This window comes from Eumetopias jubatus, unplaced genomic scaffold (assembly GCF_037043125.1).
Source record: "Eumetopias jubatus isolate StellerSeaLion01/CBP00866 unplaced genomic scaffold, mEumJub1_p1.0 scaffold_16, whole genome shotgun sequence".
NCBI classification, from domain to species: domain Eukaryota; kingdom Metazoa; phylum Chordata; class Mammalia; order Carnivora; family Otariidae; genus Eumetopias; species Eumetopias jubatus.
In genome coordinates this window covers 67883245-67908553 of record NW_028274822.1, presented here as the reverse complement: position 1 = coordinate 67908553, position 25309 = coordinate 67883245, and the positions used below count along the sequence as shown (strand labels likewise).

At 51.9% G+C, this 25309-nt stretch overlaps 1 protein-coding gene across 1 annotated transcript; it reads left to right on the top strand.

Annotated features, from left to right (window-relative positions):
• The first annotated feature begins 447 nt into the window (after positions 1-447).
• GGT5 (gamma-glutamyltransferase 5) lies at positions 448-24117 on the top strand. The gene is made up of 12 exons (XM_028094184.2): positions 448-1886; positions 16651-16781; positions 17634-17729; positions 18201-18396; positions 18991-19148; positions 19695-19841; positions 20649-20785; positions 21166-21356; positions 21713-21819; positions 21976-22094; positions 22216-22326; positions 23684-24117. The coding sequence occupies exons 1-12, from the start codon at positions 1714-1716 to the stop codon at positions 23828-23830; spliced, it is 1713 nt and encodes a 570-aa protein (XP_027949985.1). The 5' UTR covers positions 448-1713; the 3' UTR covers positions 23831-24117.
• The last annotated feature ends 1192 nt before the right edge of the window (positions 24118-25309 follow it).

Below are 25309 nucleotides of genomic sequence, written 5' to 3'. Positions count from 1 at the left end.
CCTTTCCTGGGACTTTGCTCCTCTGGTCCCTGCACCTGACCTCAGCCTGACCAGGATGGCTGGGGAGATGGGGGAATGTCCTGCCCTCAGCGCCTCAGACCTGCTGTCTCTGCTGCCCCTGCCTTCCCAGCAGGGGGGCTGGCCCTGGCCCAGCAATGCATTTTGTTTCCGGGCTGAGCAATGTCACTGGCATGGGGGACAGTGGGGGCAGAAGAAGGCGCCCACGGTCATCCACACCCCACAGAGCCGCTGTGGGAACAGGCCCACTGGAGAGCCTGCCCAGGCTGACCAGGGGCTCGGGATGGGGCTGGCAGGCTGTGTGGCTGTGTGGGCAGTTCCTCTGCTGTACCAGGAGGTGTCGAGAGGCCTGGGGCGGGCAATGCTCAGCTGGGGAGGAAGCCAGAGAATGGGGGGTGGGGGGGGGCGTGTGGGTGGGAGTCCTGCCTGTGGACCCTGCACCTTGTGCTCCTGCTAAGCCTGGTCGAGAGGAGCCTCAAGGGTCCCCCTCCCACAGCTGCCTCCCTGTTGGGTACCCTGAGGCCTGGGCAGGGGAGGATCTAGGCTAGTGTCCCCAGGAGAGGCTCACAGCCAGCACAGATGGACACAGGGAAGCACACAGCCAGGGAAGCGCCGAGATGCTTCCCTGGGATGGGAGGGCAGCCTCAATCTCAGGAGGCCCGTGGTGGCATTTAGACAGCAGGCCCCAGGGGTGGATGGTCTGGTGGGCAGTGGGTGCCAAGGGCCAGATGCAGGCTACAGATGTCTTGTAGTCCTGGGTGTTTGATGCAGATTGGGAAGCTGAGCCCCGTCCTGGTCACCCCTGTTTCCTGGCTAGGCTGCGGCTGAGCTGCGACTCGAACCCGGGTCCTGAGTGACCTTGCCTTGGGTCCCCCCTCCCTCTGTCTCTGGCCCCCTTCAGCCCCAGCGCTGGGCCCCAGACATCCTCAGTGTCCTCTGGCTCTGGGAATGCTGAGGCAAGCTGTTGCTAGGGGGAACCGCACCAAGAAGGCAGGAGCCAGGGTGTCACTGTGGTCCCTTTGTCCCTCTGAGACTGATCCAGGGGAGGGGACTGGGCAGGCCTGAGCCCTGCTGTCCTGGCTTTGCTGGGAACTGGAGAACAGCCGTGGGGGCCCTGGGCAGCCTGTACCCTGGCTCCCTCAGGGAGAGGAGGTGCCAAGTCCTCAAGCACGTGGGTTGGGATAGCCCTGGGCAGGAGGGGTGTCTATACCAACAAGACAAGGCTGTGGGAATGAGGGAGTTAACAGCAGTTGCTTCTCCTCTCTGGAAGGAAAACTCCCCATAAACGCCCTGCTCCCTGGCCTCCTGCCAGGGCCAAGAACAGGGGCTGAAAACTAGAAGTTCAGGCGTGCGGCCAGCCCTGCCTCTGTAGCAGGCGCTTGGGTAGGGCAGCAACCCCGCCACTGGCTGCCGGTCCATATACCCACCTGTCTGCCGGGGCGCCGCTCTTCATCTGTAAGCCTGTCTGTCCCTCCGTCTGCAATCCTGTGTCTGTCCAGCTGGCTCTCCGACCATCTTTCTCTTACTGTCCTATATCCAGCTGTCTAGACTGTCAATCCGTTTGTCTGTCTCTGGCCTCCATCTGTTTGTTCATCTGTCCAATCACCTGCGAATCCATCTGTGCATCTTCTTGTGCGTTCATCCATCCATCTGTCTGTCCACCTGCCTTCTCTCTCCACTCTGGGCCTCAGAGCCATGGCCCAAGGCCGCAGGACCACAGTCAGCATGGTGCTGCTGGGGTTGGGGCTGGCCTTGGCCATTATCGTGCCCGCCGTGGTCCTCTCTCGCCGCCACACTGGCTGCGGCCCCCAGGCCTTTGCCCATGCTGCGGTCGCCGCTGACTCCAAGGTCTGCTCGGACATTGGACGGTGAGTAAGAGGTGGGTGGGAGCTGGATGGCTCTCAGTGGCTGGCCCCTCCTGGAGACTTTGTGACTTGTGGTGAGAGTGTGGAGAAGGGTGTGTGTGTGTGTGTGTGTGTGTGTGTGTGTGTGTGTGTGTGTGCGCGCGCGCGCGTGTACTCGTAGTGGGGGCCACATGGGTTTGGATTCCAGCAAGGACGTGGCCCCAGGACCCTTGCACAGAGTAGGAGGCAGATGTGTGCCCAGGACAGAAGGGGAGTTGGGGATATTGACGGAGGTGGTGTGTGAGTCTCTTCCTAGCTCTAGGGCTCAGGAGGCCTGGAGAGGGCACTGCCACAGCATCACTGGTCTGGCCCAGGCTGACCCTGATGACTGGCGCTAGCCCTTCAGAGAAGCCACAGCCATTCTCCAAGGCTGGGGTTTTTCCACAGAAGCATGGGCAAGTCCTGGCCTGTCAGTGTGCACTCAGTGCTGCCCAGGGCCAGTCTCTCATCCTGGCCCGGGACCTGGGAAACCTGCCCTTGCCAGCACGATGTCCCCCACCGCCTCCCCTTCTAATGTCAGGGCCTGGGGCCCAGCCAGTGACTGTTGGATGTTTGGGGCCGGGACAAGGTGGGTGTTAGAGAGGGGCCCCAGTTGGTGTTTTCCAACCCTTTTCCAGGAAGCCCAGCCCATGGGAGCCTTCCGCTGCCCACCGGGGCAGAACATAGCAGGACACCCCTCCTGGCCCTTGGCCACCAGCCCGGGCCGACGAGAAGCTCGAGCAATCATCCCCCTCCCTGCTGGCTGGGTCTGTTTCCTGGAATAACTGCCTCATGGATCATTGTCAGGATCAGAAGTGCTTTGTAAACCCAGGGGACAGTCCCTGGGAGCAAGGGGGAGCGTGGTCAAGTCCCGGCCCAGGTGGTGTCCCGTGTCACCTTTGTGCTGGCTTCCCTGTTCCTGCATGCGTTATCTTTCTGTTCCAGTCAGTCACCTTCTACTTCTTTCCTTCCTTTGTCTGTCCATCTGTCTCTCCTGCCTGGTCCTCTTTCCCCTCCCTCAGGGCTCCTTCTAGGATAAGGGTGGCAGCTCAGGCGGCATGGTCTCCCCAGGGGCCTTCCAGGTGATGGCAGGGGAGTGAGCCTCCCTTCCCCCACGCTCTGGGGAGCGTGCAGAGGTGCTGAGCCCACCGTGTAGCTGTAAAGATGCAAACAGGGCCTGGGGCTTCAGGCCTCAGAGACCACTGACAGAGACGTGGCCCCCAGCAGTGGGAGCCACTGCCACATTTCTCTGGGGCGGGGGGTCCTCTGTGGCATATCCTGCTGTGGTGTGAGGGTTGGGCTGGGGGTCTCTGCTCGGAGCCCATGATGCCCCCCGCAATTCTCCTTGGTGAGGACAGAGGATGTGGTTTCTCCCCTGTGTTTTGTGTATTTGTCGAACAGCGCTCTCCACTTCCTGTTCTTGTTTTAAGAAGCCCGGAGTGGGAGGGAGCCTGGAGCTGGCCCCAGCTGCTGTGGAACATGGGACAAGAGACCCTGGCTGGGCTGGGGGGCCTGCTGGCCAAGGTCCATCCCCTTGAGGGCTCTTGGCCATGCTGCTGTGGGGTCTGAAAGGAGCTGCCAGTCTGAAGCCCACTCTCCTTGCCCCCTGCTGTCCCCAGCTTCCCCACCACCATCTCCTCTCTCCAGCAGCCCCTCCCAGACCCAATCTCCTCCTATCCGACCAGCACCAGGTTTACCCCTTTGGGGCTGGGCCTTCTGCCGCAGCCAGAGCTCCTGGGGGAGGGTTTTTTTTTTTTTTTTTTTAAAGATTTTATTTATTTGAGAGAGAGAATGAGCGAGCCAGAGAGAACACAAGCAGGGTGATGGGCAGAGGGAGAAGCAGACTCCCCGCTGAGCAGGGGGCCTGATGCGGGACTCGATCCTGGGACCCCGGGATTATGACCTGAGCCGAAGGCGGGCGCTTAACCGACTAAGCCACCCAGGCATTCCTGGGGGAGGGTTCTCAAGGTTGGCATGATGAGGACCCAGCCCCATGAGTAATGGATAAATAGACACGTGTGATGGTGAGGTCCCTTCCCCGCTAGACTGTCATCTTCCAGCACTATGTCCCAGCATGTTAGGCTTGTGTACAAACTGGCTGTTCTGAGGCTCTGAGTAAGTGCTTGTCTTCTAGGCAGACTGTGAGCTTCAGGGTCGCGGTGGCTTTTAGGTGTGTGACCTGTGTCTGCTGTGCGCACTCAGAAATACCTGCCCTCCCATAGGAACCTCAGCGGGACGGTTCATTGCTTTTCCCAGAATCCAGTGGCATTCACTGCTGCACTTGATTTATAAGGAAACGAGGCCTGCACAAAAGGGAGCTCTCTGGTGTCACAGAGTGAGCAGGCCCAGCTGGGATTGTCCTTCTGTGCTGCCTCTGCAGGGGTAGAAACTGTCCTGAGGGGCTGGAGGGGTGGGGTCCTCCCAGAGCCCTCCATCGCCTCTCCTGTACCCCAGTGCCTGCCCAGCCCCTAGCAGGCTTATAAAGGCCAGAGTTTTACTTGTAAAGGGAGGAGTTGTAGAAGAGGATGGGGAAGGGGGGCGCCTGGGTGGCTCAGTCGTTAAGCGTCTGCCTTCGGCTCAGGTCATGATCCCAGGGTCCTGGATGGAGCGCCGCATCGGGCTCCCTGCTCAGTGGGAAGCCTGCTTCTCCCTCTCCCTCTGTCCCTTCCCCTGCTTGTGCTTGCTCTTTATTTCTCTCTCTCTCTCTGACAAATAAATGGGTGAAATCTTTAAAACAATTTTTTTTAAATCAAAAATTAAAAAAAAAAAAAGGAGAAGAAGAAGAAGAAGAAGATGGTGGGGTCCAGAGCGCTCACCTTCTAGAGCGCTGAAGTCTGGGCTGGTACTGGACTGCAGAGGTGAGGATGGGGGTGGGCCCCTGAGATCTGGGTCTTATCAGCTGCTCCAGCCCCATCCAGCGGTGTGTGGGTCACGCTCTCAGTACAGAGGAAAGCAGGGACTCCGGCAAGTGGTTGCAACCTTCGAGCCTCCGTTTCCCCACCTATGAAATGGGACTCAGCCAGTGCTTCCTTCATGGGGGTGGGGGGCACCTGAAGCTCACCTGGTCCGTAGGACGTGCTCCCTTGATGGCAGCAGTCTGACCACCAACTGTTACAGTCTCTTGGACTGGATGTGAGGAGACAGAGTTAGGGCCCAGAGTCAGAGTGGGGGACCCTACTATGGGGAAGGCTCATAGGGGTTAGGGCGTGTGATCCCACCCCTTCCTTCCATCCCAGCTCCCATGACTCAATTGGCTCTCCAGACTCCTGGCCAGCTCACCAGGAAATTACTGCATTTCCTCCCCTCCGGGGCTGTGCCGGTGGAAACAGCCTGTGCACCTGGACGCTGTGCACCCGCACGTGGGAGTGTGCATACTGGATGGCTGTGTGACAGTGATAGTGATAGCAGACTCTCAGCTCCTTGGGGACAAACGTGTTAGCAATGCACAACTGTTCTGCATGGCAGCTCTCTGCTGGCCAGGACTGCTCCCACTCACAGCTGAAAAGACCCAGGTTTGGGGCGCCGGGCTGGCTCAGTCGGTAGAGCATGTGACTCTTGATCTCGGGGTCATGAGTTTGAGCCCCGTGTTGTAGAGTTTACTTAAAAAAAACAAAACAGGGGCGCCTGGGTGGCTCAGTCAGTTGAACGTCTGCCTTCGGCTCAGGTCATGATCCCAGCGTCCTGGGATCAAGTCCCACATCAGGCTCCCTGCTCAGTGGGGAGCCTGCTTCTCCCTCTACCTGACGCGTCCCCTGTTTGTGCTCTCTCTCTCTTGCTTTAATAAATAAATAAAATCTTAAAAAAAATTAAAAATTAAAAAAGCCCCCCAAACCAGGCTCAGGGTGGTTGAATCACATGCCCTGTATCATGCAGCTGGAATGCAAGGGTGGTTTAACATATTTTAAAAGACAGAAAAATTATTTGATTGTCTTGATAATGCCGAAAATGCATTTGATGTGAAACCTGATAGGAAAGCGGGCAAAAGATTTTGACAGAAACTTCATGAAAGAGGATATTCAAATGGCCAGAAATCACAACCCCTCAGCATTAGGCATGGGTTTGTTGATTGTCTGTCTCAGCCACCACAAAGGCAAGGACTCTGACCATCTGGTCACCACTGTGCCCCCAGGACAATGTCTGCCTTGCAGACAGTAGGTGCTGCGTTCCTATTTGATGAAGGATCCTGCAGGTAGAGAAGCGTGTATGCACCTCACGCATCCACAATGCCCACTGACTTGTACTCCATACACACGTCCACAGGCATGATGGCCCCGGCTCAGGACCACCTGGGCTGGAGTTCCTACTCACCAGCTGCATGATACGGGGCACGAGATTCAACCTCCCTGAGCCTGGGGCCTGGGTCTTTCTTTCTTTCTTTCTTTCTTTCTTTCTTTCTTTCTTTCTTTCTTTCTTTCTTTCTTTCTTTCTTTCTTTCTTTCTTTCTCTCTCTCTCTCTCTCTCTCTCTCTCTTTCTTTCTTTTTCTTTCTTTCTTTCTTTCTTTCTTTCTTTTTTTTTTTTTTAAATAAACTCTATACCCAACGTGGGGTTCAAACTCATGACCCTGAGATCAAGAGTCACATGCTTAGCTGCATTTCACACATTTTTTTGCTGTTGTTTTGGCTATTTCCCCCCAAATGCTTATATTTTTATGTTTTCAAATATTTATTTATTTATTTTAGAGAGAGAGAGCGTGAGCTGGAGGCACTGAGGAAGAGGGAGAGAGAATCTCAAAAGCAGGCTCAACACTGAGCACAGAGCCTGATGCGGGGCTCTATCCCATGACCCTGAGATCATGACCTGAGCCAAAATCAAGCATCAGACGCTTAACCCACTGAGCCACCCAGGCGCCCCTGTTTTTATTTTGAAAAAGTTTAAACCCACAGAAAAATGGAAAGAATGCTCATTTACACTTCACTTAGGTTTACCAATTGTTACTATTTCACCTCATTTTCTTTCTCTCTCTCCATATATTATCTATCTGCATTTTTTAAGTTGCATTAATCATGGCACTTTATCCCGAAATACTTAAGTATGTATCTACTAAGATCGTTCTCCTATATAACACTGATACATTATCACACTCAAGAGCTTTGACCTTGATATAATAGTAGTATTTGATACCTCATCCAATTCAGATTTTCCCAGTTGATTCAGTAATTCTGTCATCTAGCCATCTAGCCATCTAGCCATCTATCTTCTATTTATTTATCTCTTTAGATCCAGTATCCAATCAGTGATTGTCATGTGTTTTTAGTCTTCTTTAATCTAGAACTACCTCCTGCTTCTTAAAAAAAACCACAAACTGATCTTCTATGACATTAAGTTTTTAAAGATTGATTGATTGATTGAGAGAGCATGTGAGTGGGGGGAGGGGCAGAGGGAGAGGATAGAGATAATCTCTAGCGGACTCCCGCTTGAGCGTTGAGCCTGATGTGGGGCTCAATCCCAGGACCCTGAGATCATGACCTGGGCCGAAATCAAGAGCGGGCTGCCTAACCAACTGAGGCAGCCAGGAGCCCCTATGACATTAACGTTTTTAAAGAAGCCTGTCCAGTTGAATCACAGCCTTGCTTCACAATCCTGGTTGGTCTGATTATTTCCTCATTATCAGATTCTGGTTCAACATAAAGGCTCTCTCATCACTGGTGATGCTGAGTTGGATGACTTCATGAAGGTGATTATCTTCCAGATCTCTCCTTTGTAAGGGATATCATTTTCCTTATGAAATTAGTAACCTATGGTTTGATACATTGAGACCAGGTGAATATCCTTTTTTCAAACAACACTTGACCCCATGTTTTAGCATCTATTTTGATCCTTGTCTGAATAAATAAATTTGTGTTTGCTAAAAGGTGATTTCTAAACCTGTCATTTCTTCAACATTCATTAGTTTGCATTCTTCTGTAAAAAAAAAAAAAGAACCCCTGCTCCCAAACCTAGATGTTCTTGAATATCATTATTGACTCAAGGATTGTTTTGATTCAATATGTTATAATCCATCCCTGTTCTTCTTTCTGATGCCCAAATCGTCACAAATTTGACCAATGGGAGCCCCTGTAAGCCAGCAACTATCTTCTTTTACCGCGAATCCATTAGTCTTAGAAAATTTTCTTGACTTCTAGCCCAAAATGTTCCAGGATCTACTTGTATACTCCCTCAGCCAGATCTGAAATCAGGAATCAGTAGAGTATGGTATTTCAGAAATCAAGATCTGAGGGCTAGGGGTGTTCACTGAGACAGGGAAACCACTGCTTCTACATTGTGTCCGTGCATAGAACCCGAAGAAATGTACAAATATCATGAGTCTGTACCGAGACCTCCAGTTGAGATCCACGACCATAGGCTTCTTTCCATTTCCTCTGTCTGATATTGTGTGTCTCTTCTGCCATGGTCAAAAGAGTTCCCATCAATGTTAATAAATTTACGTACTCGTTCTATCTCCAGTAATCACAAAATAGTTTCCAAATCACTTCAACAAGACCACTATGAACAACAAATCTACTAAGTAAAATTTGAGATGCCTTTGCAGGTTGTTTTTGTTGTTGTTGTTGTTGTTTTATTGTCCTTGGGTTATACCCCACAGAGGATGTATGGTGAAGTTAAATTATTTTTCCTCTGTGGTTATCAGTTCAATATACCATTAGCTTAATTTTTTTTTCAGTTTGTATTCAGTTTTAGGGTTTCCTTTTTGTTTTAATTTTACTTTTGAATATAAGTCAAAACTATGTAAAAAGATATCCTCAGAGATCTCATTCGCACCCCCTTCATCCCGTTCCTGTTCAGTCTTTTAGAGGGAATCATTTTCATTTGTCTCTGATTTATTTTTTTCTGTGTTTTTTTTAATTTACATCTTTCTTTTCATTTCCTTTTTTGCTCTTTTTTTGGCTATTATTTCTGTATTTCTATTTGCAAAACAAGCAAATATATCACTTATTTTCTCTTTGTGGCATAGCTTTTGATATGAGAAAAGTTTGTATTTTTGCTCTAATGGTTATTATATTTCTTTTTTTTTAAGATTTTTATTTATTTATTTGAGAGAGAGAGAATGAGAGATAGAGAGCACGAGAGGGAAGAGGGTCAGAGGGAGAAGCAGACTCCCCGCTGAGCAGGGAGCCCGATGTGGGACTCGATCCCGGAACTCCAGGATCATGACCTGAGCCGAAGGCAGTCGCTTAACCAACTGAGCCACCCAGGCGCCCCATGGTTATTATATTTCTGTTGATATCTTCATTGTATGTTATATATTATACGTAATTACAATATTCGATATATAAATATGGTACTTTTAGTTCTACTTTTTTTTGGATATTCTGTATTTGCTCTTCTGATGGTTAAACGAGGCTATGGTGCCCAGTCATTTGGTCAAATACTAGTCTAGAATTTGCTCTGAGGGTATTTTGTAGATGCGATTAACATTTCATTCAGTTGACTTTAAGTAAAACATTACCCCCAAATGTTGGGTGGGCCACATCCAATCAATTGAAGGACTGAAATGCAAATCAGTTTTCCCAGAGAAGGAATTCTGCCTCAAATCTGTAACATAAAAATCCCACCTGAGGGGTGCCTGGGTGGCTCAGTTGGTTAAGCGACTGCCTTCGGCTCAGGTCATGATCCTGGAGTCCCGGGATCGAGTCCCGCATCGGGTTCCCTGCTCGGCGGGGAGTCTGCTTCTCCCTCTGACCCTCTTCCCTCTCGTGCTCTCTGTCTCTCATTCTCTCTCTCTCAAATAAATAAATAAAATCTTTAAAAAAAAAAAAGCATCTGCCTTTGGCTTAGGTCATGATCCTGGGGCTCTGGGATTGAGGCCTGCATTGGACTCTCTGCTCAGCGGGGAGCCTGCTCCTCCCTCTCCCTCTTCCCCCACTCATGCTTTCTCTCTCTCTCTCTGAAATAAATAAAATAAAATCTTTAAAAAAAGAAATCCTGCTTGAGTTTCCATCCTCCTGGCCTGCCCTACAGATTTTGAACTGGCCAGCCTCTGTAGTAACATGAACCAATTCCTTAAAATAAAAATCTCTCTTTCTACATCTGTCCCATTGGACTGATAGACTTCCCTACGATGAGTAATACTGAAACTACCTAGAAATCTCTTATTTCCCCTGTTCCTCCTCTTTCCCAAGATAGGATCTGAAGGGATATGGGATATCTTTTTACTCTCAGTTAATACCTAACAGTCAGTCAATAACCTTATTCTACTTCTCACATAGCCTCTCCCTTCTCACTCCTATCCTCCTTTTTTTTATCCACACAACAGGCCTTACCACCCATAATAGCTTTAGCTGTTTCTACTGTTTTTTCAGTTAATTTTCTCTCTTTCCACCAAACGAGTTTTCTGTCCACACAATCATTAAAAGGAAAATTTTCATTGGTTCATTTAACACATCCAAACATCCGGTTTCGTGCGCAATAACACAAGCACGTTTATTTTTATCAATCCTGGGGGCCTGTAAACCAGAGTATTTTTTTTTTTACCTGTCATTTGACTGGCCCGTAAGTAAAAGACAACAGTCATGTCCTCAAAACCATATCCCCACTCCATTTTTTATGGTTGTACTCTGCCTCCATTTTCAGAGCAATAGACATTACGTTGCTGTCCTGTTTCCATAATAACTATCATTTTTAGTCTTAGATCTACAGTAAATATATATTTAATTCCTACTCCCACTCATGTCAGTCTTTCCCATTATTTTCGTTGTCTGAAGTTTGTTTTCTATTAGATTCCTCAGGGAGTTTTCATGGGGAAAATATTCACTGAGTTCTTGCATGCTTAAACAAACAGTTTGTGGCCTTTGTAGGTGACGATCAGTTTAGCTGGATATAAAATCTTTGGTTCACATTTTCTCTCCTTGAATGTGTTGATTATAACACTTCATCATTCCTGGCACAAACCATTGGTGTTGAAAAGTCTGATGACAATTTGATCTTCTTTCTCTTATAAGTGAGTTAATCTTTTCATCTAGATACCCAAATAATTATTGTTATTAAAGTCCAATAGGTTTGTTAGAATATGCTTCAGTGTTGGCTATTTGGAATTGATTTTTTCCATGCAGTGGAGTGCCCTTTTCAATACAGAGTAAGTTTTGTGTTGTCTTCTTTTTTTTTCTTTTTAAGTGAAGAAAGTTATCTTGAATTATAGTGTTTATTATTTACTCTGTCGCAGAGATTTGGCTTTCTACTTTGGGGCTCCTACTAAGTTTATGTTTGATCTTCTTGCCTATCTTTTATATTTTAAAATCTCTTTTCCATTTCTTTTTGATTAAAAAAATTTCCCCCTTTTCATCTTCTCTTTCTTTTTAAGGAAACTCTGTAGGTATTTGCTCTGTGTTTATCTTTGTTTAGCCTTCATTTCTGAGAGTTTTTTCTTTTATGTTTTATTTTTTCCTGAGTCATATATAATTTTAGTTTTTTTCCTATAATTTTGTTTTTTTAAGTCATCTTTTCCAGTCTCTTCATTTGCAGTTTTTCTAATTCTGATGTATGCTGCCCCTTCATTGCTTCTATAATCCTTTTAATTTATTTTGGCACATTTTGAAATATTAAGTTGCTATTTACATCTGCTTTGTAAGCTTGTCTTTCTGGTATGACTCTGTAGGTCATTATTCTGTTCTTTATATCTTTTTTCCTTATAACAACTCTGTATGGGGTGTGACTTCAACATGTTTTATTGTTCATGTTCAAGCAAGATGAATTTTCCTATAGTTTTAGGCTGGAAGGCAGGTCAAAATAGTTTTATCACTTTGTGGCTCTTGAATTCCTTCTGCTGTTTTCACAAAATGATTGGAAATATACATCTGGTCTCTTGCTTTCTGATAATTGTTTTCTCTTTCCTTTGCCTCTGTGGTTCCAGTCCTGTTCAGTTTGCTTCTACTACAGCAGCTTCTCATCAGGGCAGGTCTCTCTCCCCTGGAGGAGAACACTGGTTTATTCATTTTGAGAGTTCTCAGGATCCAGAACTCTTTAGCACCATGCCTTCCCTTGTTCACCTTTCACTCATCCATAAGCTGGAGACTGCCAAACCCAATCTGTAACACTCATCTGAGTGAAGGTTCTCAGATTGATTGGCCCTCCAGACTTTCCTATGACCTTGGGGCCAATGTGGGAATTCTTCAGACCCATTGCCTCCCTTCCCTGTCCTCCCACACCATTGCTGATTACCCCACACGTTCTGATGTTTGGTGTTTTCATTGCACTTTGTTCAAAGCACTTTCTAATCTCCGTTGTAATGTCTTCTTTGTCCCATGGGCTATTTATCAGTGTTTTTCTTGATTTCCAAATACATGAGGATTTCCTTTTCTTTTCATTTTTTTAATTTAAATTCAATTAATTAACATATAGTGTATTATTAATTTCAGAGGTAGAGGTCAGTGATTCATCAGTCTTAGATAATACCCAGTGCTCATTATATCATGTGCCCTCCTTAATGTTCATCACCCAGTTACCCCATCCCCTCACCCCCTTGGCCTCCAAGTAACCCTCAGTTTGTTTCCTATGATTAAGCGTCTCATCATTTATCTCCCTCTCTGATTTTGTCTTGTTTTACTTTTCCCTCCCTTCCCCCATGAGCCTCTGTTTTGTTTCTTAAATTCCACATGAGTGAGATCATATGGCAATTGTCTTTCTCTGATTGACTTATTTCACTTAGCATAATACCCTCTAGTTCCACCCACATCATTGCAAATGGCAAGATTTCATTTTTTTGATGGCTGAGTAGTGTTCTAGTGTGTGTGTGTGTGTGTGTGTGTGTGTGTGTGTGTGTGTGTGTGTGTGTGTTTATACACCACATCTTCTTTATCCGTTCATCTGTCAATGGACATCTGGGCTCTTTCCACAGTTTGGCTATTGTGGACACTGTTACTATAAACATTGGGGTGCAGGTGCCCCTTCGGATCCCTACATTTGTATCTTTGGGGTAAATACCCAGTAGAGCAATTGCTGGATTGTAAGGTAGCTCTATTTTCAACTGTTTGAGGAATCTCCATACTGTTTTCCAGAGTGGTTGTACAAGCTCGCATGCCCACCAAGAGTGTAAGAGTCTACATGGGGATTTTCTTTCCTTTTGTTTTTTTAAGATTTTCCTTATTTGAGAGAAAGAGATAGCAAGAGAGAGCGCGCAAGCAGGGAGGAGAGGGAGAAGCAGGCTCCCCGCTGAGGAGGAAGCCCCATGTGGGGCTCAACCCCAGGACCCTGGTATCATGACCCGAGCCGAAGGCAGCCGCTTAACTGCCTGAGCCACCCAGGCGCCCCTACCTGGGGGTTTTCTAAGTCATTTATATTATTTCAGTTCTTTGACATTTGATGATCTGTTTATATAAATATTCTATGTGTTCTTGAACATGTATTCGAGTGCATGACTGTTGAGTACCGCATTCTGTACATGTCAATTCATTCAGCTTATTATAGTGGTGGCATTCAAATCTTCTATAGCCTCACTGATTTTTTTTCCTGCTTCTGTAAGTTTCTGGGAGAAGTATGTTAAAGTCTCCTACCATGTATATTTGTCTACTTCTTTTCATTCTGCCAAGTTTTGCTTTATATGTTTTTAAACTGTTAAGTGTACACACACCCAGATTTGTATATCTTCCTGTTGAATTAAGCTTTTTATAATATTAATGTGTTCCTGTTATCTCTAATAATGTTTTTCTTCTTAAAGTCTACTTTGTCTGAAATTAATATAGTTCTACATGTTGGTTAGCGCTCACATGATATATATATATATATTTTTGTCATTTTATCCCTGTGTCTCTTAATATATTTTCTATATATTCTATACTTTTTTCCCCGCTCTGTACTTAAATTTTGATATTTTGTATTGAATTAATCTTTTTTTTTTTTTTTTTTTTGGGTCCTGGGCGCCTGGGTGGCTCAGTAGGTTAAGCGTCTGCCTTCAGCTCAGGTCAAGATTTCAGGGTCCTGGGATCGAGCCCCGCATCTGGCTCCCTGCTCAGGAGGGAGGCCGCTTCTCCCTCTGCCTCTGTCACTCCTCCCCGCTCATGCTCTCTCTCTCTTTCTCGTACTCTCTCTCACTCAAATAAATAAATAAAAGTCTCTTAAAAATTATTGTGTCCAATCTGTTGTTAATGCACTGTTAGCACTGAGCTCCTAATTCCATGTTTTATTGTTGCCATTTCTCTGGGGGAAATCCCTAATCTTGTCTTTTATATCCTTAAATGTAGTTATTTAAAGTTTGTGGTCTGACAGTTTCATAATCTGGAGGTCCTATGGGTCTCTTTCTTCCATTGTTTGTGCTTTCTCTTGGGCTTTGTTTATGTTGTATCACTGCCTTGTTTGCTCAGTTATTTTATTTTATTTTATTTTACTTTATTTATTTAAAGATTTTATTTATTTGACTTTGACAGAGAAAGACACAGCGAGAGAGGGAACACAAGCAGGGGGAGTGGGAGAGGGAGAAGCAGGCTTCCCGCTGAGCAGGGAACCTGATGTGGGGCTCGATCCCAGGACCCCGGGATCATGACCTGAGCCAAAGGCAGACGCTTAACGACTGAGCCACCCAGGTGCCCCTGCTTGGTTATTTTAAAGTTAACCTTTGGGAAGTGTTGAAAATTGTTAAAAATAATTGTTAGAAATAATGAGGCCCAGGATACCAACATTCTGGAACTACTTTAATCCCATTTGATTGAAAGTGATGATTTGAAGCTGGGCCACTGGGCTTGTCAGGGCTGGCTTATTTCTCCTTTTACTCCCAGAGTGAGGACCCATTGCCAAGGGCGGTTCACCAGGATGCCCCGGCCCCAGCCACCCAAGGAATCCGTCAAAAGCACTACATGGCCTCTTGGCCACTTCTTTCAGGACTGGCAAACACCTTGAGGGAGAAAAGCACCTCCAAATGCCAGGCTCCTCTGTCTCTAGGCCTGCATTTCTTCCCTGCTTGTGATGCCTTTAAGTGGATATTTTCTCTTTAGCTGGCTCATCTAGGGGTCTGTGGGAAATCTGACCTGAATGATTCCATTTCCCATTACAGGGATGTCTGATTTACATTTTGCCAGATAATTTTGTTAAAATGGAACGGTTAAGGCAGATGCGGGGGACCCAGTAGGAGACCGTTGCAATAACCCAGTGAGAGATGCTGGCGGCTTAGATCTGGGGATGACAGAAAGTGACCAACCAAGAGTGACTCCAACATTCATGGCCTGAGCAAAGGGGTGAATGGTTGTGTCCTTTTCTAAGGTAGCAAAGTAGTAAGGGAGCCATTTTGGGGGGCAGAGTTGGGAAGGAAGTGCAGTTTAGGTCATGTTAAGAGTGAAATGCCTCAAATAAAAACATAAGAAACAAACAAACAAACCCAAGCCAATCCAAAAAAAAAAATGAAATGCCTTAGACACCCAGAGGAGTCATCTTGTGAATGGCTGGGGATGTGTCTGGAGTTTAGGCGAGAGGCCTGAGCTGGAGATAAAACTTGGGGGTCATCAGTGTGGAAGTTGCATTTTAAGCTCTGAGCCAAATTAGCTCATCTGGGAGAAGATATAGGTGTACAAGGACGGAGGACTGAGCCCGAGGCCCCCAACAGCATGAGGCCAGGGAGGTGGGGGAAAACGAGAGCGTGGTGGGTGGTGGTGGTGGGAGCGTGTCTTCTGGAAGGAGAGTGCAGAGAGCACTTCCGAGGCAGGGAACAATGGGTCAGACGAGATGAGGCTTTTGTGATGGGAATTGGTTTTAAAAAATTGTTTTCCAGTTTGTCTTTTGTTTTTGTTTGTGGTGTTTTAATCTTATGAAGCATCTGTGTCTCTCTCTGCCTGGATGTGACCATCTTCATTGTGTCATGCTGCTGGCTTCCACCCTTTTCCCTGTTCCCACATTCCGTGTGTCCATGCTGTAGCCCTGTGTGCCCACGGGTAGGCCCAGAGCAGGGACATGTGGCTCAGGGGAGGCTGTGGGCCCAGGGTGGATTGGTCAGGCTGAGGTGCCCGAGCCAAGGGAGGCCCTATGGGGTCAGAGGTCCTATGGGGTGTGGGAGGGCAACCAGTTCCACTCCCTCTTTGGGCCTTGGTTTCCCCATCTGGTTTAAATGCTTGCTTCCTTGAAGTGCTGGGGAGGATTCCTGAATGTGCAGGAAGAGGCAGTCCCCCCGCCCCCCCGCCCCCGTGAACTGGGCAGGGCTGTGCCCTAGGAACAGGGTCATTTCCTCAACACAGACCAGTCTGACTAGCACCTTGGAGCTAAAAGGCCCACCCCTTGGTGCCCACGGACAAGTGGTAGACTGAGACCAGAGAATATTCCTGCAGACACTGGGGCCCCAGGAGGGGCTGGAGAACTCATTAGCCCAAGCCCCTGGTGGCAGGGCAAGATCCTGGGGTCACCTGAAAAAGTCCAGTCTTAAAAGGGTTGGGACCTGTTGTAGCCCCACTGGAATGCGGATTGAGGGCTGCCTAGGCTGGGCTCCCGGACTGCTGGGAGGGACTGGGGGTCTGGCCCAGGCAAATGAGCCAGGGCTGCTGGGAGCGGCTAAGGAATAATGGCTGCAAAAGCACAGCGCAAACTGAGAAGTACCTTATATAAGGCAAGGGCGAGTGTAAATGGTATTACAATTTGCAATCTGTAGAGGGCTCTGGACCTGTGAGCAGCTGGACTTGAGGGGGCAGCCCAGTGTGGTCTCTGACTTAACCCAGAGTTTGGTGACAGCAGATGGTCACCCACCTGTCACCATTCCCCGGTAAATGCCCACTGAACAAGCCCATGTTGAGAGGCTGGGGCTGGGGAGCCAGGCTTCTTATTCTGTGCCGTGTCCCCTAGAGCCATCCTCCAGCAGCATGGCTCACCTGTGGATGCCACCATTGCGGCTCTGGTCTGCACCGGAGTCATCAACCCTCAGAGCATGGGCCTGGGCGGAGGGGTCATCTTCACCATCTACAATGCAACCACAGGTGAGTTCATGCCGGGGGCCCCACGGGGACGACAGGCATGTCCACAAGCACTAACAGGGAGGTGCTTACAAACATCCTAAGTGTTTGCCTAGCTGTCCTGTGCACCCATGGCCTTTCTTGGGTCCTCTTGGTGCCCCCCACTTCTTCTACCTTGTCTTTGCAAAGCCACCGCAGCCTATCTCAAATAGGAACATTGTCAGGGAGGAAGAAATTCTTCTGCCCTTCAAGGTCCTTCTAGCTGGACTAAGGATTAAATTGACATGAGATAAATTAACAGGACAAAATCGAATTTAATTTCCCATGTATGGGGAATCCACACAGACATGGAAATCCCAAAGACAGACAAAATGAGCTAAGGAGAAGGGGGTAGGGTTCTGGGACTTCAAAGGGAAGGAATGCAATTCACAGCAAGATAAAGAATAAACTGTTTGCAGGGCCACTGGGCAACAATGGGACACAGAGGACTTTTACCAAAGGCCTTGCAAGATCCCTCCCTGTTGCCCCTTACTGGTTCATATCCTACTGTAGTTATCTATGGTGATGGCTCTCTTCCTGGAGCAGGTCCTCTGTCTAAATTCTTTCAGGCAGCAGTAGCGGGGGAGGTAAAAACTCTTCGGGATTCTGCTGGGTCTTAATTGCTTTTAACTCAAAAATAATCTTCAAGCCAAAGTGGCTCATCTTTGGGTGGCCTGCTCTTGGCCCCTACAGCACAGGGACCCGTTCAAAGTACAAAGAGAGAAACTGAGGCCTAGAGCAGGACCAGGGCCATATGAGGGGTGACTATGGTGTGGGGCGAGGACTGGCAGCCCCAGGAATGCCCCTGAGCACTCACATGCCCTGCCCCAACTCTAGGGAAGGTGGAAGTCATCAATGCCAGGGAGACAGTGCCCGCCAACTACGTCCCAGGCCTACTGGACCAGTGTGAGCAGGCTCAGCCGCTGGGCACAGGTGAGGCCCTTGGAGGGGCCACCCTCTCTCATCCCACTAGGCCACTGGAGCTGACCAGAACCCTCCCCCGAAGGGGCTTTGTGGATAGGCTGTGCAGCTATTGAATGGGGAGCCCCCATGGAGGTCCTGACCCACCGGAGTTGGGGGAGACTTCCTGGGACGGGACTGAGTAGGGAGTGGTGATCCAAGCAGAGGGACCAGCCTGGCAAAGGTCTGGAAGGTTCAGTGGAGATGGGGTGTTGGGTGGGGTAGGGGGTCCTGGGGCCCGTTTGTGCTGGGCCTGATGGAAGGCAGTGGGGAGCCACGGGGCGGTGACGGGGTGGGACCAAGTCAGGTGTGGGCTCCAGAAAGCTCATTCTGGCTGCCATGCCAGGGGGACCGAGCGGGTGGGGCGAGTGTGGGCGTGGTGGAGAACCCCTGCGGAAGGCTAGGGGGCTGAGGGCAGGGACATGACACCACTGTGCCTTGCAGGGGCCCAGTGGATTGCAGTGCCGGGGGAGCTCCGCGGCTATGCTGAGGCCCACCGCCGCCACGGCCGCCTGCCCTGGGCACGGCTCTTCTGGCCCACCATCTCCTTGCTCCGAGGGGACTACCGCATGCCCTCCATCCTCAGTCAGTTCCTGCAGAACGACTTCCTACGGCCTTCCTTGTACAAGACATCCCTGAGGTGAGCCCTTCCCCAAAGCGTCCCTGGGCCCCCGCTCGGCTCCTGAGTCCAGACTATGGCCTGTCTGCCTGGCTCCCACCCCAGTCCCACCTCAGCCCCTCCTTGAACTGGAGCAGGGTGGACCCCGTGCAGGTGTTGGGGGCCCGAAGGCCAGGAAGGCCAGTACTTTGCGGTCTCGGTTGCCAGACCTTTGAGCAAGGTGGCAGCATAATCAGAGGGGCTCAGGCCAGAAGGGGTTTATATCCAAGTGATGCGACTCCAAGATGTGGATTTGGGCTCGGCCACCGCCCTCCGGCCCCTCCCTTCTTCTCCACCCCCCAAGCCCGTGCCCGGCCACTGCCCCTGTCTTCCCAGGGCTGTCCGGGGCCTGAGGAGGGAGCATGCCCTCCCCCAGCCAGGGTGATGAGTGAGGTGAGAGGCTTCAGCCTTCCAGTCCTAGAGGAACCGTCTCCCCTGATGTCTACACCAGCCCCTCAGGACCCCAGACCAGGACTGCCTCCCTGTAGGGTCCCAAGGAAGCCAAAAGAGCCCCTGCAGGAGTGTGGCTGCTCCCGGGGCCCCGCTCCACCCTGAGACTGCCCCCCACCTCCCCAGGCAGCTCTTTTTCAATGGCACAGAACCCCTGAGGGCTCAGGACCCATTCCCCTGGCCCGCACTGGCTGCCACCCTGGAAACCGTGGCCACGGAGGGAGCAGAGGCCTTCTACACAGGGACGCTGGGCCAGACGCTCCTGGAGGACATTGCCAATCAAGGTCAGCTGCGCTGAGGCCCCAGAGCCCCCAGCCCTGCCAGAGAAAGAGTTGGGTTCTGGGTGCTAGGGGTGAGGGCAGGCCCTTCCCCAAGCCCCGCCGGAATGTCAGCTGCTCCCAGGACTTGGGGAGGCCAGGCATCCAGGCCTGCCCACTGCTGGCCTCAAGGACCCTGTGGTTGGGGCCCTTGAGGAGCAGAGCTCCCCATAAATTAGGGAGTTAGTGGTGGCCACAGGGGGCCACAGGGGGGTCACAGTGGGCTCCTGGGCCTGGAGCTGGCCACCCTCACAGTCTGTCAGAGGCAGGCTTCCTCTCTCACCTTCCCGTCCTCTGCCCACCAACCTGCCCGCCTCTGGCCTCTGTCCACCCATCCCTCACCTGGCTCTAGGGCCCAGCCCGGACAGCACTGCCTGCAGACCCTGCACCACCCCTAGGGCTCTTGGAGGCTAGTTGGTGTGGGGAGGAGCCCCACCCCGTGACCCGGGATCAGGGGCTGTCACTCTGCCTGTTTTCCCATCCGTACATGGGGTCTCTTCTGTCTCGCCTCAGGCAGCAGGCTGACCCTGCAGGACCTGGCCTCCTTCCAGCCAGAGGTAGTGGATGCCCTGGAGATGCCCCTGGGGGACTACACCCTGTACTCACCGCCACCACCTGCAGGGGGCGCGATTCTCAGCCTCATCCTCAACGTGCTCAAAGGTAAGACTCTCCGCGCTCCCACCCAGAGTCCTGCCCCACTGGGAGCTCCGAGCCCAGCTGTCGCTTTGGGCCGCCCTTCTTTTCCGGCTCAGCCCCTCCTCGGACACCAAAGATGGGGCTGTGGAAACGGGGCCTCTGGCGCAGTCCACGCTGGGGGCAGGCGAGTCTGCCCCACAGGTGGGCTCTGCAGGCGGTGAGCGGCCTGGTCAGCGGGTACATCCAGGGCTGAGGCCTGGCCTGTGGGATGGCGAGGGGGGTTCCCGGCGTGCCCAGGGTTGGAGCTGCCTGCGGCTGCCTGTGTCACTTCCCTGTAACTACCGTGACAGAGTGCCACAAACTTGTGGCTTAAAGCAACAGAAATCTATTTTCTCTTAGTTCTGGAGGCCAGATGTCCAAAATCAAGGTGTCAGCTGATCCATGTCTCCTCCGGGGACTCTGGGGGACAATCTTTGTCTCATCCAGCTCTTGGTGGCTGCAAGCGCTCCCAGACTGCGGCTGCATGCCCATCTCTGCCTCCTGCTCACTCACACAGCCTCACCCTCTTCTCTGTGTGTCTGTTTTATAAGATTACATTTAATTGTGTGATTACATTTAGAGCCCACCCGGATAATCCAGGATAATCTGCTCTTCTCAAGATCCTTAACTTAATCACACATTTTGCCATATAAGGTAAAATTCACTCTTTTGCCATTTAAGGTAGTATTCACAGGTTCTGGGGATTAGGACATGGACAGATCTTTTTTGAGGGGGGCCAACATTCCACCCACGACAAAGGGTGACCCCGACCTGCACCCGTCCCCTCCCCAGTGTTCAACTTCTCCTCGGAGTCGGTGGCCAGGTCCGAGGGGAGTGTGAACTTGTACCATCACCTTGTGGAGACGCTCAAGTTTGCCGGGGGACAGAGGTGGCGGCTGTGGGACCCCCGCAGCCACCTGGATATCCAGGTGAGGCAGCCTATGGCTGCTGGAGAGCCCCCTTCCCAGCCCAGGGCTCAGCATGAAGGGAAGGTGAGGCTGTCCCTGGACCCCGAGAGTGTGACTGGGTGAGGTTGGAGGGATGCGTACAGAATTTTAGGGCAGAACAGCCTGGCAGTGGCCCAGGGCTCGGAGGGTGAGGCCGGTCTGTGGACTAGAAGGGGCCCCAAAGTGGCAAGTACTATAGGGACAGTGTTGGCACCATACCTCCGAGGGCCTGGAGGATGGGCCGGGTCTGGGGGTAGCCTGGGCTCGAGCAGCACGGACTGGGGAGGGCCTCCCAAGGGACCCTCTTCTCTGTGGGCCCCCCCGGCCCCTCACTGACCCTGCCACCTGCCCGGCCACCGCAGAACGCCTCCCAGGACCTGCTGGGAGAGGCTTTGGCCCAGCATATCCGCCAGCAGATCGACGTTCGGGGTGACCACCCTCTCAGCCACTACAGCCTGGCCGGGGCCTGGGGCCACAAGATGGGCACGTCGCATGTGTCTGTGTTGGGGGAGGATGGAAGCGCCGTGGCAGCTACCAGCACCATCAACACGCCGTATGTGCCTGCCTGGCCCCAGGCCCCGCCCCTTTGCCCCCTCAGCTGGTTTGACGAGCCCCCGGGGTCCCCTTGCTTGTGTCCATGGGGCCATACCTTGCTTTTCCCTTTGCTTCTTCCTCTCCGTCAGAGGGGCCATCCACCTCTGTCTTCTCCGGCTGAGAGGCTGCTGATGGGTGGCCCGGAGCCAGGACCTGCTTGGGCATGAGCTCTACCCAGAAGGACACCCTGATGGGGGGCACAGGTGGATCTTTGGGGGCGAGTGGCAGCTCCGGCATGCTAGCAGGCTGTCGCGAACACGAGGGGCTCAGGCACCCGTGCCAGGCTGGGAGCCCAGACTCCGCCTCTGCCCGCAGCTTTGGAGCAATGCTGTACTCACCACGCACGGGCATCCTGCTCAACAACGAGCTTCTGGACCTATGCTGGAGGCGCCCCCCGGGCTCCAAAGTCACCCCCCAACCCGGTGAGCCTGAGGACCCCACTGGTGAGAAGAGGGAAGGTGGGCAGCCCCTGGGCCAGCCCCAGCGTGCACAGCGGTGAATGGAGACACAGACGGAGGGGGGTTCCGGAGGGTGCTGGCTGAAAGTGAGGCCGCAGGTGACACCCGTCCGGCCTCCAGTTCCAGGCGAGCGGCCTCCATCATCCATGGTTCCCTCCATCTTGGTCAACACAGCCCAGGGGTCAAAGCTGGTGATCGGTGGGGCTGGTGGGGAGCTCATCGTCTCTGCCGTGGCCCAGGTGAGTCAGGGAGCTCCTGGCTGGAACTTCCGCTCTCCCAGGGCCAGGGAGGGGTTGGTGTACGGTGGCCCGTGGCTGGTGGCCCCTCCCTCCCCGCCTGTGTTCTCTTTCTCTCCCCCAGGCCATCATAAACAAGCTGTGGCTTGGCTTTGACCTGAGAACTGCTATTGCAGCCCCTATCCTGCACGTCAACAGCAAGGGCCATGTGGAGTATGAGCCCAACTTCAGCCAGGTAAGGCCACTGTCCCTGCCACCACCGGGACAGATGCCTCAGTGCATGCTGCTCAAAGCCCCCCCGTGGGATCTCAGCCCCTGAGTGTCTCAGGCTGGGCACACTTCCCCTGTTGGGGCCATCGGCAGGTCAGAAGCTCAGTGGGGAAGGCACCAGGCCAGTCTTATGGCCTCCAAGGCAGAAAACAGGGTGTTGTCCATGCTTCTCCCCCAGGCCAAGCACCTCTGCACATTGGTCTCTGCTCTGTTCTGTTCCCTCTAGGCGCTAGTGTTCTTGGCTGTGGCCTCTCGGACTCTCTCTCATGATGATCTGTTTCCTTGTATGACTTGTGGCTTTTCTGTGTGAAGTTGAGTTGTAAGAGTATTATTCTGTGACAGTCTGCATAGCGATGTCCTTTTGAGGCATGGGGGTCACGTTAGTGCTGGTGCTTACGAACATTTCTTGCTTCCCCCCACACAAGCAGGTCCCCAGAGCTAAATTCTCTCATCCAGACCCCTGCCTAGCCGATAGTCAGGTCCCACAGAGCTTCTCTGGGCAGACAGACACCCTTTGCTAAGGTCTAATTTAAAAGTCTGGCAGCTTTTAGGGCGCCCGGGTGTCTCAGTTAGTTAAGCATCTACCTTCGGCTCAGGTCAGGATCCCAGCGTCCTGGGATCGAGTCCCACAACCAGCTCCCTGCTCAAGCAAGGAGTCTGCTTCTCCCTCTCCAACCACCTCTCCCCTGCTCATGCTTTCTCTCTCTCTCTCTCACTTGCTCTCGTTCAAATAAATAAATAAAATCTTAAAAAAAAAAAAAGTCTGGCAGCTTTGGAAGGCTCTGAGCTTCATGCCTGGGGTCCGTTCAGCCAGCTGGGGTTTAAGGCCCTCAAAGCTGCCTTGTCCGTGTAAGATGCTCTTGGTGCCAAGGCTTCCTCTCATGGCGCTCAGAGCACTGAGGACCATAGAGTGAGGAAATTTACTCCAAGGGAGTGTGTAGTTCCTGAGAACTTTGGCCTTGGGGGCTGGAGACTAAGGACTCTCAGAGTCTGAGGCGCTCCCTCCCTATACAGGGTACTCCCCACGGTGTCCTCAGATCCAGGCCAGAAATGATCTTGCATCTCAAGCTCCCTCTGGCCTGGGTGATGTCCTCCCTGCCATGCTTCCTGGAGCCTGGCTTCTCCATTGGGACTTTTTGTGGGAGGCCACAGACTCCAGGCCCTCCAGACGAGGCTACACCCCGTGCCCTCCCATCCTCACCGCGGCTGAAGCCCCGTCCTGCCTTCTCAGTCGGGACTCAGATCTTTGCCTGGAGCCCCGTCCCCTCGACAGGTGGAGCTAAGCCGTCTTCACCTGTGCACTGGCCTTCTCTCCCCTCCAGGAGGTGCAGAAGGGGCTCCGGGCCAGGGGCCACAACGAGACCAAGAGTCCCTTTTTCCTGAATGTGGTCCAGGCTGTGTCCCAGGACGGGGCCTGTGTGTATGCCGCAGCGGACCCGAGGAAAGGTGGGGAGGCCTCAGGCTACTGAGGACACTGCTCCTGAGAGCTGCAATCTGGCCCACCGTCAGTGTGTGCCCAGGCTGGCCTTGACCATGGGACCAAGCACTCAGGCAGGATCTGGACTCTTTGGTGGAGGGTCGGCCTGGGGCTACAAGAGGTGGGGACAGCCTGGAAGATGGACGACTGTGGGGGCTGAGCTGTCTCCCCGAGCCCCTTGTGGCCCTGCCCTGACCCCCAAGCCTTCCCTAGGCCTCTCACCCTGGACTGTGGCCTACCCTCCCCCCAGGCCCCACTCCCCATCTGTATACCCTCTAGTCCAAGATTAAAGAGGAGGGTGGATCTCGGCCTGATTTGGGGTCTAGTTGTGGGAAGGCACCCTTAGAAAGCACACACACTGAGTTCCTACAGCCCCCCACAACACACCAGCATGGAGGTGTGGAAACTGAGACCTAACGGCAGGCTGGTGTTGCCCAGGCCACCCCTGGACGGAGGGAGCACCCTACCACCTGCCGGGCCTCTGCAGGATGGCTGTCCGGGGCCTGCCTGTTGGTGGGAAGGCAGGGCTGTGGCCCTGACTCTTGCCAGGCCTTAGGACCATCTCTGGATCTTGCCCTCTGTGCCAGGAGAGGGTTGGATGAAGTAGGACCCCACCCCAGTCCCCAGCCCCAACAATCGCCCGTGTTCTCACACTCAGCACTGTTGCCATTTTGAGTGAAATAGTCTTTGCTGGGGAGCTGTCCCCCCATTGCTGTGTGTTGAGCAGCATCCCTGGCCTCTACTTGCTAGGTGCGGCAGCACCTACTAGCACCACCAGTGGCCAAATCATCCCGAGTTGAGAATGGCTCTCCTGGACCCATTAGCCCCCAGTTGCTGAGATGGCTTTACCAGTTGCTGGGGGGACCGCCCTCCCTAAGAGTGCCTCGCTGGACCGGCCTGGGGGTCCTGCCCCACACGGGTTCCTGGGAGCATTGGGTGTTACCCCAGCGTCCTGCAGGGGCATACCTCCACCTGGCAGGGTCTGAGGCTTGGTTCCACTGCTGAGCCACGGCCTCCCACCCTGCTTTTCCTATTTGGCCAAGCAGGACGGGAGTGGCTATTATTCCCCTGGGGCTGCTGAGACAAAATACCCCGGAGTGCCTTCAGACTACAGAAATCTATGCTCTCACAGGCTAGGAGTCTAAAATCAGTATCACCGGGCTGAGAGCAAGGTGTAGGCAGGGCTGAGTTCCCTCTGGGGGCTCTAGGCAGAATCCTTCCTGCCTATGCCCACTTTTGGTGGCTGCTGGGCTCCCTTGCTTTGTGGCCACATCACTCCAGCTCCTCCCTCTGTGGTCATGTGGCCTTCTCCTCTGCATGTGAAGGCTCCTTCTGCTCTGGGCGGGTCTGGGTGGAGAAGGTGCCCCCAAAAAGGGGGTAAGGACACCTGTGGGCATCTAGGTCCCATCCAGATAACCCAGGATACTCTCTTGTCTCAAGATCCTTAACTCAGTGGCAAAGTCACTTCTGC

What these genes read in the sequence shown, in the direction of transcription:
- GGT5 (XM_028094184.2), top strand. Translation starts at nt 1,714, where the DNA reads ATGGCCCAAGGCCGCAGGACCACAGTCAGCATGGTGCTGCTGGGGTTG. An exon ending in GTCTGCTCGGACATTGGACG is followed by an intron (nt 1,887 to 16,650) that starts GTGAGTAAGAGG and finishes CGTGTCCCCTAG; the next exon opens with AGCCATCCTCCAGCAGCATG. An exon ending in GGAGGACATTGCCAATCAAG is followed by an intron (nt 19,149 to 19,694) that starts GTCAGCTGCGCT and finishes GTCTCGCCTCAG; the next exon opens with GCAGCAGGCTGACCCTGCAG.